General features: G+C 52.0%; 6 protein-coding genes across 6 annotated transcripts; 2 read left to right on the top strand and 4 right to left on the bottom strand.

Annotated features, from left to right (window-relative positions):
- Positions 1 to 784: 784 nt before the first annotated feature.
- Positions 785 to 1,699, top strand: CABS01_02742 (protein tyrosine phosphatase-like protein; the record flags this gene model as incomplete). Its single annotated transcript, XM_060536120.1, has 4 exons — positions 785 to 1,001; positions 1,119 to 1,332; positions 1,408 to 1,547; positions 1,626 to 1,699. 4 exons carry the CDS (start codon positions 785 to 787, stop codon positions 1,697 to 1,699), a joined length of 645 nt encoding a protein of 214 aa, XP_060394032.1.
- Positions 1,700 to 1,923: 224 nt separating this feature from the next.
- Positions 1,924 to 3,530, bottom strand: CABS01_02741 (uncharacterized protein; the record flags this gene model as incomplete). The annotated part of the gene is made up of 3 exons (XM_060536119.1): positions 1,924 to 2,565; positions 2,623 to 3,326; positions 3,386 to 3,530. 3 exons carry the CDS (start codon positions 3,528 to 3,530, stop codon positions 1,924 to 1,926), a joined length of 1,491 nt encoding a protein of 496 aa, XP_060394031.1.
- Positions 3,531 to 4,213: 683 nt separating this feature from the next.
- CABS01_02740 (uncharacterized protein) lies at positions 4,214 to 7,048 on the bottom strand (the record flags this gene model as incomplete). Its single annotated transcript, XM_060536118.1, has 8 exons — positions 4,214 to 4,788; positions 4,848 to 5,025; positions 5,077 to 5,288; positions 5,341 to 5,489; positions 5,554 to 5,678; positions 5,727 to 6,274; positions 6,344 to 6,684; positions 6,774 to 7,048. 8 exons carry the CDS (start codon positions 7,046 to 7,048, stop codon positions 4,214 to 4,216), a joined length of 2,403 nt encoding a protein of 800 aa, XP_060394030.1.
- A 353-nt stretch (positions 7,049 to 7,401) lies between these two features.
- On the bottom strand, positions 7,402 to 9,616 carry CABS01_02739 (ATPase; the record flags this gene model as incomplete). The annotated part of the gene is made up of 2 exons (XM_060536117.1): positions 7,402 to 8,240; positions 8,290 to 9,616. 2 exons carry the CDS (start codon positions 9,614 to 9,616, stop codon positions 7,402 to 7,404), a joined length of 2,166 nt encoding a protein of 721 aa, XP_060394029.1.
- Positions 9,617 to 11,560: 1,944 nt separating this feature from the next.
- Positions 11,561 to 12,390, bottom strand: CABS01_02738 (uncharacterized protein; the record flags this gene model as incomplete). Its single annotated transcript, XM_060536116.1, has 3 exons — positions 11,561 to 11,802; positions 11,859 to 12,041; positions 12,216 to 12,390. The coding sequence occupies 3 exons, from the start codon at positions 12,388 to 12,390 to the stop codon at positions 11,561 to 11,563; spliced, it is 600 nt and encodes a 199-aa protein (XP_060394028.1).
- Positions 12,391 to 14,697: 2,307 nt separating this feature from the next.
- CABS01_02737 (uncharacterized protein) lies at positions 14,698 to 15,974 on the top strand (the record flags this gene model as incomplete). The annotated part of the gene is made up of 2 exons (XM_060536115.1): positions 14,698 to 15,469; positions 15,532 to 15,974. The coding sequence occupies 2 exons, from the start codon at positions 14,698 to 14,700 to the stop codon at positions 15,972 to 15,974; spliced, it is 1,215 nt and encodes a 404-aa protein (XP_060394027.1).
- Between the last annotated feature and the right edge of the window lie 414 nt (positions 15,975 to 16,388).

Here is a 16,388-nt window from a genome sequence, read left to right as displayed (position 1 = left end):
CTACAATCTTCACATACATCGATTTTGTGAAGGTCTGTTTTCTCATTTGGGACCTTGCGTTGCCTGCAGTTCTCTTATGAGATCAATTGGAGCTTAGGGACTGTCCATTCTCTCAAAATGACTTGGTTATGCCCCTCGCTTCCTTTTCATGGAGTAAATGTGTGACGGTCAAAGATAGAAAAGACGATTTCAAATTGGAAAGTCATCTATTTGCTAAACGATCAACATTGCCAATACCCGCGAGAGAGGTAGCCCAAAGCTCTCAATTCGTAGACCAGCCCCAAAAGCAGCGGCGCATTCGGTGGCCCCCGGTAACCCTCTGGGAAGAAATCGGAAAGGCTCCGCATCCGCATCCCGGGACGAGCTGCCCGAGTGGATCCGTAGCTTGCCAAACACCGCCGCATCATTGGCCAATTCATCGCCCGCAGTTGACAGCCGAAAGACAGCGCCAAAGGGATACGTACCGCCTTGCAGGGGGTTTCGGCTTCTCCTTCCTCCCTTGCGGCTTACCCGGCCAGACGGCTTCTTCTCCTCCGGCGGTTCCTTCCTTCCTTTTCCTCTTGTGGTTTCGCGGTGGATGATTTCTGCGCCAGCACAGGCAGGTAGCAACTTTAGTCATCACACATCTGCCAGACAGGGGTCTCTGAATCTGCAGAGGGGAAAAAAAAGAAAAGTCAATTGATGGCCCGAGCTCCTCCATTCACATGCACCCAGAAAGTGAAAACTGAGGCTATTCACAGCCATAACGTGACTCGTGCGATATCATACCCCTCCAGCCAGCGCAATGGCTGCCAAAGATTCACAACAAAGCGGCAGCATCCCGAGAGTCGCATACCTAACACTCTACAACACACTCTTCGCAGCACTATGGGCCTCAATCCTCTTCACCGTCATCTCCACCGCCACTTCCCATGGTAAACTCGCCGTCTATGCTGCAGCAGAACCTCGCTCGCGATGGGTGCAGACGCTCACTCTCATTGAAGTGGTCCACTCAGCCGTCGGTGCGTAACTCCAACTCCCTACCTCCACCATTTCTCAAACTACACTGCTGGATACATCATGCCAGGGACATGAGACATCACGCACGCAAGACCAACTTGAACTGACCCAACCCCCAGGCCTCGTCAAATCCCCCGTAGGCACAACAGCCCTCCAAGTAGTCGCCCGCACAATCATAGTCTGGATGGTCTGCTACAGCTTCCCCACCACCACAGCCTCCTCAACAGCCTACCTAACCCTCCTGCTGTCCTGGGCGACGGCCGATTCCATTCGCTACGCCTACCTGGCTCTGAACCTCCACGGCAAGGCGTCTGATGCGCTCGTCTGGGTGCGGTACGTTGACGCAAGCCCTTGTTTTTTTGGTGTCTTGGTTGACCTAGGACGGTCGAAACTGACAACCATGATTAGGTACACCATGTTCTACCCCCTATACCCAATCGGCATCGCCTCGGAATTCTGGCTCCTCTACCTCGCCGTCGAACCCGCTTCGCGCATCAGCGCTCTCGTCCCGCCTCTGTTCTACTTTTGCTTGCTGTTGTATATCCCCGGTAAGCCCTACTCCCACCCCCTTATTGGGACTTCCCATAACTTGCTTCCTGGATGCTGATACACGCATCTGGGTCTAGGGTCTTACACCATGTACACTTACATGATCAAGCAGCGCAAGAAGACTCTCGCAAAGACGAAGAAGACGCAGTAGCCCGGCAAGTCTCTGCCTTCATAGAAGCGATGGACTTCCCTCGAGGTAGATGGGCTCTGAGAAGGCAGGTACTGGTAACGGATGGACGTAAACAAGATAAACTTGCAACTACCTTAGAATGTCGGCCAAACTCTACCTTGAGCGTGAATCGGAACAAAATGCGTACAAAGTTCCAGCCATCTTCCATCAATTCTCGGTAAGAGACGCATATCTCGCGCTCAGTCTTACAAGTTATAACGGAACGCCTTGTCCTGCACATCCGTCAAGTCAGAATCAACCGCAACACCCATCTGCACCGCCTCCGCGCCTCCATCATGGCCACCAACATCATACTCATATCTTCCCTCCGCGGCAAGCCGGTCTCTCGTCGCATTCTCCCTCTTCACAACAACCCCATACACAGCATACGTGATGATTAACCCCACCCAGCTCGCAATACTCAGTATACACCCCTTGGTATACCGCGGCGCATCCCCCTCCGTCCAGGCCTGCGGAGAGAGAATACACCCAACGCAGTACACGATAAAGAACCCAGCGCTAACCACACTCTTCTTGGTATTCCCCTTGACATTGGACGCCATCATTGACGCCGTGGAGCTTAGGAGAGAACTGCAGCAAGCAGCGAGCCAGGTGCTTGCCACAATGCCCCACTCTGCGCCGTGCAGTGGCAGCGCGAGGAGCATGGCGGATCCGAGGAGCGGGACAAGCGAGAGACCGATGGAGGTGTAGACTCGCGTGCCTGGGAAGAATCGCGGGATGAGGGCGCTGGCCCAGATTGTCACGAAGCTGATTGCGCCACCAGGGAGGCCGACGAGCATTGTTGTGAAGGGGGAGTAGCCGAAGCCGTTGACGACGAGAGAGGAGAACTGTTTAACCAAATGTTAGGCGTTTTCGCTGGGAAAAGGATAAGGAAAAGCGTTTACCTTGAGAATAGGAGTCGTCAGTGTGATGCAAAGCGCCATCATGAAATACAACCACGTCGTGGGCTGCCTCAACGCCTCATACATCTGTTTCGTATTAAACTCCGCGCGGTCTCTGGTTCCACGATCAAGGGCCAGCCTCCGCGTCGCGATCTCCCTCTCCCTCTCGTTTAGGAACCACGCTGTAGTTGTATCCCTCGGCATAAGCAGGCAAAAGGCAACGCCGCACGCCGCTGTCAACCCGCCGCTGACAAGGAACATGACCCTCCACTTCTCCAGCGCCATTTTAGCGGCGCCGCCGATCCCGTACATCATCAGCGCGCCGAGAATTTGCGAAACACCTGACATGGACACCCACGTCGCGACGCGGATGGGGTGCTCGCGACGGCGGTACCAGTTTGATGTGATGATGATGAAGGCCGGGGAGACGGCGCCTTCGGCAAAGCCGAGAAAGAAGCGAGCCGCCGCAAGGCCTGAGAAGTTATGCGTGGCGCCGAGGGTCATCTCGACGGCACCCCAGGCGATGATTGTAACACCGACGAAGAGCGTTATAGGGAGACGGCCCATGAGGTAGGCGGCGGGATACTCGGAGCAAAGCTGGCCAAAGTAGAAAAGGGAAATAATCCAGGAGAAGTCTTGGCCTGAAAGGCTGAGGTCTTTGCGGAGGCCAAAAACTGAGGCGTAGTTGATGGACTGCTTATCGAGATCTATCGGGGAGTATGGTCAGTCCGAAGGCTCGTGATAATGTGGATCGAGAGATGCTCACACTGAAAGAAGTAGACAAAAGCCATCAGGGGCATCAGAACTCGGTCAAGCTTTCGAACGAGAGCAGCCTCTTCCTCGGAGCTAATTTGTTCAAATGCTACATGTTCTCCGTCTTGCTTCTTGGCCATCTCGAGCTCTTCGGCCATAACGGTTTGCGGATCCTCTTTCGTATTCGCCATCTCGTCGTACTTCAGTCGCCAACTTCCAAGTCAATGTTGTTGAAACTCGGAAGCTATCTTTCAGTAAGGTGGCACAGCCAAGTAGTCGGCGGTGAATGTCAATTCTTCGGCCCAGTAGATTGGAGCGTGGAGGCCTAATAAGATAGTGTCCTGTCAGAAGTCTCAGGTCTAGAAAACTGAAAACAAAATCGACAGCCAGGGGGAACTTAAGTAGCCCGGATGCCTGCTTCCTCGTTCTCTAGTGCTCCCAATTCCGGGGTGATTATCTGGGGAAGCGCTTGATTCACCATGGAGCTCAGAGGATTGCGGGGTTCACCCCAGACTCTACGCAAGCCGGTAATCTGGAGAGGTGCAGTTCAGCGAGTCGCTCGGGATACGAAGCCAGAGTCCCCTACTATCGGCCGCTTGTATCGTTTGCAAGTAGCGCGGGGCAGAGACCGCGGGTCCACTTGCCCTCGGGAACTACACCCGAGGACCTCTACATGTCAGGTTCTTCGGGCCTGGACTGATGGCGTTGAACTAGACGTGTCCGCGGTAGAACAGCTTCCTTCCACATTGACAAGTCACCGGGATACGTTGAAAATGTCGGTTTCGGGTACCAGGCCCTTTGCGGTGGACTGAATTCCATTGGAGGCTGAAGGATTCAGCTATCATTGCTGCCACGGAATCTGGTTCTCTAAAGCTTCCCAATCCGTCTGTTCGACTCCAGTAAACGAGAACCCGGGGGTGTGGTAGACCCAGTACAGGCTGTTCTCGCCCTCCAGAGGTATACTCGCCAAGTCAGCGCCACTGAAGCCAAAGTCGTGCTGGCCATCCATGTCCTGGACTTCCGACGTTGAATCAGTGCTATCCTGGACGCTTGATAGTCCCTGGATGTTCGGTATTGCCGAACCTTCACTTGTTGATGGTCCTTCTGGAGTCGTATCACTGTTTCTGTAGCTAGTCGAGAATGAAAAGGGCTGCGCCATAAGATCCATGAATGACTCTTCGGGGGCCTGGATCCTAGATTGATAGACAGGTAGGGCGAGATGCGAACACATCTGGTCGAGTTCTGCCAAGCGTCTGGCTGCAGGTCGATTACCCAGGGCGGCAAGGTACCTGAGAATGGCCCTTGATCCGTCGATACCTTTGTGCCCAAGACATTTACCAGGATTTATGGCTTGAACGAGGACAAACACATATCCCACGGAGAATGTTGCGTCTAGGTCGAGAAATGCGTTCTTTGCTATGTACCAAATGCTGTCAACGAAAAGAAGCGTATCGGAGAAGGAAAGTCAGACTTACCAAGTATCTCACTCTTCCGAAGTTCTTGCAGGATGACAAGAATCTTGCTTGCTGTCTCGACACAAATCTCTGCAAGTCGTACGAGTGCAGGCCTAACTCGGCTGTGGTCTTCGCGATCTGGGTCGCGACTATTTCGAGCCATGTACAATAGGATTGGCCGAACGGTATGTATTACAGCCTACATGTGTCAGTAAACATCTTTTGGCTATGGGCAGTGACCTTCGAGTACCGAGTAGACCGAAATATGCAAGCTGGAGCTAGTTCTTGATACTGTAGTCGCGGCTTCAATGAAGGGCCGTCCTGCGACGGTTAGCCCAGAGGGCTTGATCTCCATCGAGTACTCGGATGGCATGTTCTTTTCCACTTCGTACAGGGAGTGTAGAATATCTTGGACATTATTGATGAAAGTCGTCTCAGGCTCGTCTCTTTGTGAGTAGATTGCTATCATGGAGTCAGTCCCATTCCAGCACATGCGGGATGCGATGCAACAGACTGGCGGTTATCTTTCCGGTTATCCTCGCCGCTTGAACATTGACGTCCAATGCTGTGGCGGATGGGAATCCTAGTACCTCGTACGGGGACTTTGTCGTTATCGCGTAGTCTTCAATGGACATGGGGAATCCGCCTGCGGCGCATAACCTCCTAGGTAAAAAGTTAGCTGCATGGGAGCTTAACGCCAGTACATGGCCTCACGGTGGGGATGTACCTTTCTTGCATGTAGATAGACCACCATAACCTGTTCCTATGGACAATTTCCGAGCGGCGTGGATTCTGAGAATTGTTGGATCGATGCATACCATGGCTGATGGCGAGTCGTAAGGCAGTATTGGACTACACGCGTCAGCTGTAACTCCCGGCTCCAATTGGGGCTCAACTTACATGCAGATATGCATCATCTTTCCGATCCGAAATTTGCAGGTATAATGCGGTCAAAGCCATGATTTCTATCCCGATAGTCCCATGCTTGCGCAAATCACTCAGCAAAGGCGTCCTCTTTACTGCTTCCCTGAAGTACATCGTCCCCGGAAGTTCTCCGTCCTCATCATCCCGTCCCTGCAAGAGCCTCCCAACCGCAAAGACAAGCAGTGCTTCCACAATCCAGGTCTCTGTCAACCGCGCATTGGCACTGGACTCGTGATACAAGACGGATAGATTGTCCGAAAAGGCACGTACGTCGAAAAGCTGCTGCGAAATACCAACGTTGAAGACGACGATGTCGAGCATCGCGTGGGCCTCCTCTTCCGGCGGCCACTGACTTCCGATCGCAATCTCTAGTGCGCGTCTGTCAATATGCGGAAGCGGAGTCGCGGCGTTGACGGTGGACCGCGGACTAGCGGTAGAGCCGGGATTGGACCGGGAAACGAGGAGTGTCTTGATCTCGGACCCGAAGGTCTCGCTTGAGGAGAGGGCGGACTCGGGTGCGATTGCTATTCGCCGGGATTAGTATCCGAGGCCCGGGAGGTCGCCTGGTAGACGGTACTCAAAAATGCACTTACCTCTACCTGCACGAGCAGGTGATGATGTGGTCTGGGCCTGGGCCTCGGAAGTTCTCGTCCTCTCAAGTGTGGGAGATGATGTTGACTGAGACATTATCGGCCCAGGCTGGCCCAGTGGAACGGGTGATTGGCATGGGATGTTACCATCTGGATCGTCATATATATGAATCACCGTGATCCCATTCGAAGGATCTTCGACATCGTGCAGCTGCGCTGATGACGACGCCGGTGCTGGTGCTGGTGCTGTAGCCGGGGGCGTCGAAGAAGCGGCCTCGAGAGCCGACCTCTCTCCTCTTCGTCGCTCATAATAGGCGACTTTGTCCTCGAGCTCCCTAATCTGCCTGTATCATGTAACATCATTCTTAGCTACTTCGGCACCTTCCTTGATGTCGACCGTGAACACCGTCGGCGGACCAAGGGCAGAACGTACGAGACGGAATACAGCTTCCTCTTCTCCGAAGCGGAAAACACACATTCCAAGCCCCGCTTGGCACAATACTTGCACGGACGCTGGCCGGAGCACTTGACCTTCTTGTCCCGGCAAATCTTGCATGCATTGGATGTGCGAGCAGCCTCGGCTTGAGAAGCCGAACGGAAGCGTCTGGATGCTCTCGTTGGCGTCGAAGTGCCCCTAGCTGGTGGGCTCGCCAGAGTGCGGGTGTTGGTTCGTCGATTGATAGTCGAATCGACGTCCATGTCTGTCATCTTTCCTGAAAAAGCTGAAAGGCTCTGCCAAGATATCTGTACCACGAATGAGATATCCGGAGAAATGGGTCGAATTGTTTGTGTGGTGTTGTTGGGGTGTAAGGGAGACGTATCCGTGGGACGTTGTTCATGAGACGAAGTTGATTTAGTGGATTGTGGGGCCGGCGCCGGGTACTTTGCACGCTAATTGAGGGAAGGTGCACCTATTGACCCCGAACCCCAGATTCGGAAGCGTCTACATGAAGGAGCACTGATTGTTCAAGTCGACAGCAAAAGAAAGCTCCAAACTGTGTGCTGCGGTATGTGAAAACAATCGACCACGATATCCAAGTTTGTTCCGATTCAACTCGTCATTAATTATACAAATCATCGTCACCATCCGACTCCTTTTGCTTCGAAGCATGTGGGCTTGTCACCCGAATGCCATTCTCCAGCCTAGCCAGACTCATCTCATAGTTCTTGTGATCGCACCACTTAGAAACCATCTTGACAGCCGTCTTAATTTCACGGCCGTTGAGCTGCCAATGTCCAAGCTCCTTGATATCCTCGTCCGTGAGCAGCTTCCTTGGACCTTTTCCCTCATCACCTAGCTCTTGCTGAGGCAACCTTCCAAGGAATTTCCGCCAGATAAGCTCCCTTGCATCCGGACTCAGCGCCTTGAACAACAAGTGCAAGCTCACTCTACTCCGAAACGCCGTATCTATGGTGTTGTACAGGTTCGTGGTCAAGAAGATGATTCCCCGGAAGTACTCCAGCTCGCGCAGGAAGATTGATACAAGCTCGTTGCGCGCGATGTCGTTGGGGTTCCGCTCCGCCATGAACACGTCTGCCTCATCAAGTAGAATCACAGCGTTCCATTCGGTTGCCATCTCGAATACCCGCTTGATCTTCTCGCCTAGCGTCGATGGGTTGATGCCAAGGTCCTCGGCCTGCAGGTAGAATAATGGGCGTTGAGTTCTGTCTGCGACCGCTTCGGCAGTGAGTGTCTTGCCAGTTCCCGGTGGGCCGCTGAGGAGGATGATGAGGCCTTGGCCTTTGCCAACGATAACATCTTCCATCGCGGTCTTGTTCGCGTGGCCGTGATTCTCGACGAAGGATAGGACTAGGTCCTTCTGCTGTTCGTCATAGACGAGGTGATCGTAGGCTTGGGCATTCCAGACGATGGGCTCGATGTCCTCCACGTAGAAACCGACTGTAGATGTTAATAAATTGAACTAGGAATTTGGAGTTGGGCAACTTACGCCAAAGCTTGTTCTTCAAGGCGAACCCCTCAATCAGTGGAGACATGAAGACGAGGTCGTCCGGCCGGGCGAGCATCTCTTCCTTGTTCTTCAGCTGCGCCTTCTCCCCAAGATGTCTCCCGTTTTCGACACCTGATTTCTTCGCTTCCTTTCCTTCCGATTCGAATTCTGGCTCGCTGTGATCATCGTAGATAATGCGCTTCTTAGTCACACGATTCCTTCGCGTCTCAGCGTCGTCATTTTCTCTCTTGCCCTGAGTCCGTTCGTACTTGTTGAACCCGACAACATCAATGAGAATTCTACCCTCTACATTGTGCTTGCTCTTCGGCCCCATGGCAATGCCGTTGTAGGTACAATATGTCAACCCCTGAAGATCCAAGACCTTCTTGCCCCTCGTTAGGGTTCTCTGTAGTATTTCCTCTTTGTTCAGATGGAAATGCAGAGGGTAATGAGTGAGCTCTAGTATCGGCCGGTTCCCCGCGAACTTTGGGATCTGGAGCTCTTGGTCGGACCACACGAAGCTCTCCCCATTGAATGTGAGAATCTTGCACTTGATGTTGAGGAAAACGCCCTGGTCAGTCCTCTCGTACGATGTATCTTCTACCTTGCACAACAGCTCCGTGTTCTGAGCGCTGCTGTACACAACGGAGTTTCGCGGGAAGTAAGTCCAAGCCATTTTGAAGTTGATTAGACCGCTGGCCTGGAGCTTGCGCTTCTTCTCGCGTGTCTCGCCGAGCATATCGTCCAGGGTCCGTACTAGGAGCTGCAAGTAGCCCTTGAGAGAGCTGTCATCCGTCGTCTTGTACAGGTCCAGTATCTCATCGTAGCAAAAGAAGAGAGGTCGGAACGGGGCCTCAAAGGTAGCAGTATCGCTAGGATCAAGGTGAACATCTTCTTTCTTGAAGATGGGCTCCAGGGCAGCGACGAGGGCCGGGTTCTGGATAGAGATTTGGTGATAGGTCAAGGAGTATCGACCTGCCATAACAGGCTTCTCGATGTCCTTGATCTTGTAGACTTTGATGGCGGGCCGGTCTTGGCTTTCGGCGACCTTCTTGCTCATCTGCTTGGGAGGGAAGTCGACCCAGTCGTAGATGCCATTGCAGCTGTTCTTGCCCTCATAGTAGGTCTTGACGGTGGCATCGATGCCAAAGATTGGGTTCTTGGGCGACTGCTGCTTCTTTGGGTCGTCGTCGGAGAGACTTCCCTCGATATCAGAAATGGGGCGCCCGACTTCTTCTTTGTGGGGAAGAAGCTTACAACGCAACTGCCATGCCTTTTCCGAAAGATTCTCCTTGTCGAAAACGTCGCGAATGTCGCTCAGGTGCATCTTGGCGATTCGTTTGCGTTGTGGATGGAAATGGTGGAAGATCCAAGGCTGAGGATCCGAACCGAGCAGAGATTGTGAAGATGGTGAGATGAGAGATGGGATGAATCAAGAAGATCAATCCTTTTTCAAATGGCAGCCTTGTTGCTTTGATGCTGAAGCCTGAAGCCTGACAGCTTATGCCACATAAGCTGCATCAGGCTTGACAATGGCGCAGATGATAGGACTCGAGGCAGATTGGTTCGCGGCCCATGGGCGCATGAGATTGGCCTCGGCGTTGTCCTAGTGGCTGACCCGATCAATCTGTAAAGGCAAAGGTACTGTGCGTATGTGCTGACTTTGGGAATCTAGGACTACTCAGCCCCAGATGCCGGTGAGTCAAAGCCGGCCAAAGAGCGCCGTTGCAGCCATGGTGGCGTCTTCATCCTCGACGGAGTAACCTATGATGGATAGTTCGAGAGTTCTGGTGGAAGACGAGATGCATTTTTTTATTTGATCTGAGGCCTATCCAGGACCCAAGATGCCATATCTCAGTTGTAAGGTACTCGTCAGATATTTCGGAGTTCTTCTAGATTCTCGATTGATGAAATCAAATATGGTTGAAAGATGGTTCAGTATGGGCTGTCAACCGCGTCGAGGGGGAGCTTTGATCGAGCCTAAACGCACGTCACTGCCGACAGCTGAGCACGGGCCAATACAAGGACGTTATAGTGTGACTGCCGTCTCGCTTAACCTTCTCAGCCACTCACAGCCGCCCTGGGGTCAAAGCCCCCTGCTCGCGTGCAGGGCAGGTTTTCACCCCACGGTTGCCTCCCTTCAGGCACCTGGCACCTTAGCTTCTCAACTGCATTGAAGCTTAGAAGCTGAGGCACGCTCGTCCATCTGTCTGCCTTGACGTTTGCCGAACCGTCATGGGCTCATGATGGCGTTTATGAGTGCAAGCAGGGGCATTTTAGCCTTTTTTCAATGCTGCCTTTGCTAAAGCGAGATGGCGCGTTGCGCAGTCTGAAATGCTTCTCCTAAGTCCGAATCAACCACCCGCATCGGGCTGCCTAGGTACGTACCGTCATAGGTATCTACACTGGAACTCTGACGGCCAAACAGCACATGGGCGTAAAGTTATCATTTTCTGAACGCCGTCTGTGAATAAAGATCCCTTTGTCTTCGTGTGATCAAATTGCATCACAAGTCACTTAATCAACTTTCTCCGCCGTCCTTTGCGATTCAAAAGTCTGGTTGAATGCACTGCTGTCGAGTGTTTGCTTGCATTCATACAGCTAGCCACCAATTTGGAAAAGACCGAGTCCCCGGAACACATGACAACTTGAGCTCAATCAAAGTGATGTAATGTGTGTCGCTTAGAAGTCCCGGTACCATAGCTTTGCTGTATCTCGGCAAACGTCTTATCCTTACCTACCTCGTGTACCTGTTGGTCCCAGCAGATGGAGTAGAGGGCCAGGCTATGGGTACATGAGTGTAACTGGTCGAGAGATAAAAAACCATAGACAAAGAGTTTCTAAACACCTCCAACGCCTTGCCCAGTGACAAGGGCCTTTCTGACATGATATCTCATCTGTCACCCCAGCTTAAGGAACTCGGAGTTCAAACTAACCTGCCATTCGCCTACCCGGTGCCATGTTTCTTACAGTCTCACTTCAAATGGGACAAAGGGGCAGATTTCTCGCTCGGGTAACACAGATGGATCAAGCGAGGCGATCGATAACACGCAGACAATCGGGGAAAGAATGAAGCCTGGCAAACAAACATACAGTGACATGTGTCCGTGTTCCTGAAGATCCCCCGCGTGGCGATGCATGCCCAGAGACGATCCATTTCAGTCTCGACTTTGCACGGTCATCAGTTGCTACAGCTCGCAAAATATTTCGTGCAGGGTGAGTATGCAGAAGTGATTGGTATGGCCGATTTCGCGTGGTCTTCGGTGTCTTTTTATTCAAACTTCAGATGGCCGTTACGTAGTGAGAACAACATGACGGGTTGAAGGTCAAACCAACCCAACAGGTCATCCAAGAGAGGAGGGTAAAAATAGCTAGGTATCTCATTGATGAGACAAGTTGCTGGTCTCAGTGCCACATCAGACGTCATCACGATGGAAGCACAGAGATGAACTGGCTCAGAGTGATTGCAAACAGTTGCGTGATCCTCGCTATCCTGCGAGTTGCCGTCGCTTGCTGGCATAGCACGAAGCAGGTAAACGCCGTTTCTTTAAGCTGTCAAAGATGATTACCCATGGTTGCTACACCCCCAAAAGTGTGAGGCCAAGTGGCATTATCGATCGAATGCACCATATGATTGGATGCATGAAGGTAGTTGAAGTCGGGACTGGTGAGTAATACCCGAGTACCTACGGTGGAAAGTCCAGCCTTGTGTTTTGCAGGTAGCAGAACAAAGTATATTTGGGCATTAGACCCCAGACACCATGCAGAATAATGAGATGTGATATTGGAGCCACAAGTGTCCTGCTGTGCCCGGTGCTGCATCGGGGTCACGCCATCTGATATGGAACCCTCACGATTAACACTTAGGAGCATGGAACTTCTGCTGCCAGCATGGACAAGCCGACTATTAGTCTACTCTGACTCACGACAGAGTGTTTTATCACCATCAAGACATCTGCATCTGTAGTCGTTCGCATGTACCTCTACATTCAAGATCAAAAGCTGACCATGTAGGGTTGTAACCGTCATATCCTCGATACCTTCTTCCTGAGTCTTAAGTCGTACTTCAAATTGTGACACGACGAATTCGAAACCTGACATGCCCATTCACATCGGCGTACTATTCAGTTTCTTGAGCACTCCAAGTCATCTAGTACCTACAGAGGTCCACATAATCAAGGAAGGCGTATCAATAGCCGCCCTTGTGCTTTATGAGAGCTGCTCAAATGCACGTCGTGAGTAAGGTATGCGCGACTCGACTCGACATCCAACTCTCTTTCTTGAACCCGTCGGTCCGAGGCGCTCGGTGCCTCAGATTACAAAATAAACAGTGTAAATGGACGTTGAATGTGAGACCAGACGATCCTGGCGCTTTGGAGCGTGTCAAAACAAAGGAGGGAGCAGAAGCTGTTGTGGTCCACCAAGAAAAAGCATCTACCGAAATCCCCAGCGCTTCTCTGCCAAGTTTACCATACGAGAAAAGAGGAGAGCTGTATACTACGGTATCAGGCCAAAGTTTAACCCCCTTGTCAGGTATCTTCGCCCATGCTTCTCGCGATTACATCAGCAGTATTACTTTCGAGATTCTTGTGCACGTCGAACAGAAATTTGGCCATTGAGAGTCACTGCTTTGCCCTGGTCAGACCCACACTACCTGGTAGGGAGTTTAAACATACCCATAAGGACCAAGTAAGTGGACGTCTTCCCCTTAGGCCCCTCTTTCGTCCCTTGACTTCCAGGAACATCTCCACATCGGGACCTCCTAGTGCACAATACACAGCCTTAATCATGTGGAAACGAAGAATGTCGTGCACATTTGTGGAGACGCAAGAGGTCAGTCATGCTGACCGGGACATAATAGACAGGGAACACTGGTGCTGCCTTGATTCCGAGCCGGCTCACCGAGATTATCAAAGTAAAAAAAGAAGGCAATGTAGAAAACTTGGCTTCAATGCTGTCCAGTAGGGAAGGTCGCATTCTCAGGTCATCAACTCTCACCGGAATATCACGCTACTTTCAAGACTTCGGGTCCTCCGCCCGAACGACGCTAAAAGCCAAGCTTGCGGTCGCAATTCTTTAGTGTCGCGTGCCTTGGAGACCCGGTTGGAGACGGACGGCACTTGCGCAGGGGAGCTCGGAGTTCAATTGGGACAGTCTGCAGATGGAGGGGTGCCCTGCCGGCTCAAGTAGGAAATGATACGATTCCCATTGTGGTGTGTAGGACCCTGAAGGCGGGGGTTGCGGGGGTTAACCCGTTCCCAGATATTCCAACTTTCAAGTTGATAAGATTTCTATATGGAAACTCATCCAGGGTAGCCCAGGCTCAGGCATTTGAGTCGGCGCAAAAGAAATCTTGTACTTCTGTTATTGACGATTCATGGGCTAGGAAACCTCGGACTCAACTCCAGTCAAGAAGGGGGTGACATATCAAAAAGTTCAGGACGGTTAGGGTTTGCCGGGAAACGTGCAATGACGACAACCACGTTTTGCAATCCGGTATAGCAGAGGTCTAAAAGGGTCTCACATCGGCTCGTGCTGCCAAACCGACCTCGCACAGCAAGCTATGCCTCTTCGTCGCAAGAGTTGTTGCAATAACACCAGGGCTCCCGAGTCAGGATAGCCGCCCGGGGTTTCATCGCCAGGCCTCTTTTGTTTGCAGTGTGGTACGGAAGCAAGGGACCACAACACCCACATAACCGCCCTGGCGTAACGGGAACCAAAGGGGCCACCATCCTGGCCGAGCAAGGGTCCGAACGCCGTTTTTCTGCCCTGCTTTTCAACATCTTGCTTGTTCCGACCTCCGTTCCACCGTGTTCCTTGTTTGCATCTCACAAAGAACCCGGATTTTCTTGAAAGCGACAATATTACGATTTTCCAAGGTTCCCAGGGTTGCACCCGCGCTGGAGCACCGCCGTTTGTGAGAGGGCAGCTTGCTTTCCTTCCTTTCCATAACATGTATTTCCCTTCCTAATTACTGTCATTTATGTACATGCCTTGACACTCAACGGGTCCATGCCCCGTGAGTATCTCGCCCGGTCGGGCAGCAAACGGTCATTGGGACCAACAGGTATAACGCATTGTTTAAGCAACCTTTCGTCCCAAAAACTTGCGCCGTCCCCCCATCTCTCGCCTAAAGTTAGAAAAAAGAGGGGACAGATTCCCGAACAAAGACTAGTCATGTCATCGGAGCATCAACGTTGTGATCTGCGGTCCCCTTTATGCCTCTGCCGAAGCGACGACATCCCGGTTCGTTCGTCGGGTGTGTGATACCCTAGATCTCGCGCGTGCGTCAAGTAATGATAAACTGAACGCGATCCCGTCGCTCTTCCGTTCTCACCCGTTCTCACGAGGTCTGTTGTGAGCAGAACTTTTGGACGAAACCTCAGATGATCGTATAGCCAGTTCGCGATGTGTTCAACAGCTCCGGCCAACAGCCTCTTCGGGGGCGCGTCCTTCTCCTTGCCCTATCATACCCTCGATGGAGCTGTCATCGCTAGCAAGATGGCTTCTTCCACCATGGTGGTCACGGAATCGGTGACTGAGATCACAGAAGTGACGGAGCCAACAGAGGAAGTGGCTCAGTTGATTTCAGCGCCGACCATTTATCTCGATGACAGCGGCGACCTGAGACTCTCCGTCGGCGGCGACGTTGAAGAACACCCACAAGATTTCGTCGTCTGCTCAAGGGCCCTTGGCCGAAGCTCTCCTGTGCTGAAGGCCATGCTATTTGGTCGCTTCCTTGAGGCTCGTCCGGTAGAGGGTGCTGGAGAGTGGGCCGTCGACCTGCCCGAAGACTCACCAGAAGCAATGGAAATCGTACTAAACATTGTTCATGGCCACTTCAACCTCGTCCCGGAGAAGCTACCATTGATGCGTCTCTACAACGTCCTCACAATCACGGAGAAGTACGACATGACCGTCATCGTTCGCCCATGGGCGCGCTCGTGGATGCAGGGCGTCAAGCACCAGACCGACAATGCGTATCTGCTATGCGTTGCTTGGGAGCTGGGAGACACGGAAGTCTTTGAGACAATGTACAAGAAAATCACCTACGAGTCAATGATTGACCTCCAAGGAAGGATCGTATTTGGACACTTGGCACGCATCTGGAAACCTGGGCCAGAGGGATACAATTTTCCTCTCGAAAAGATTGTCTACCTTCGGCCCCCGGAAGTCTTCGGTAAGTTTGCTCCGCCGATCAACTCAGTCAGGTCGTCAAATCGCTAACACGACAGTCAACAGAAACCATCGCCAAGCACCGCCAAACATTGGTCTCGGCCTACTTGGACCACTTCGTCCTTCTTTACCGATGTCTCAAAGACGGATGCAGATACATGAAAGGATACTACCACAGCTCACCAGACGCCGAGGAGTGCAACAGTATGCTTCTCGGGTCACTAGTGAGGTGTCTCGCCAAGGGAAAGGTCGACATTACCCTCCCGAGCCCTTGTGAATCGTACAGAGGAAATATGGAATCGTTGGAGAAGGCCATTGGCGCCGTCAAGCTCTTGACAGTGCACAAGCCATCTCCAGCAAACCAATGTTTGAAGAGGATAGAAGAGGAGCTGGCAAAGGGCGCAGTTGCCGCCGGCGTAACAAAAACGGAGTTGGTTGTCATTCAACCGGAGCATCGGGGATATCTGGAAAAGCAAGCTAGCAAGACCGGAGTTGTCATGGCTGGATAAAAAGGTCGGTTGCATCATCGGTATGTAATGGAAATGGAATTTTGGGATAGGGATTGTTGTTTCTGGGGTAATTCTGGGAGGGTGCATGGTTTGGGAACGGTTACGTCTGGAGTTTTGGGCAGAGTTACGGGAGACTGTATGAAATCATTCAGGAAGATTAGATTTTTCACCCCATCTCTTTTAATTGCTCGCAAAGAGTCTAATTAGAACTTTTCAACCAAGTCAAATCAGAAAAACATGCGTGGCAACAGTTGAGCACGGGGTAGGCTGATTCTAGTTTCGTCTGTGCATTGGGAGATCAGCGCGGGGTGGAACTATGTGTTCACGGACGTCATCATGCTGTATCATAACGGCGTAAAGATGGGATAAACACTTGAATCAAAACCTCGAAATTTTTGTTTTATGCCAATACAC

The sequence above is a fragment of the Colletotrichum abscissum genome (genome assembly GCF_030869225.1).
Source record: "Colletotrichum abscissum strain IMI 504890 chromosome Unknown Scaffold_5.1, whole genome shotgun sequence".
Lineage (NCBI taxonomy): Eukaryota > Fungi > Ascomycota > Sordariomycetes > Glomerellales > Glomerellaceae > Colletotrichum > Colletotrichum abscissum.
Note: the sequence above shows the minus strand (reverse complement) of the source record. Positions and strands in the feature narration are given on the sequence as shown.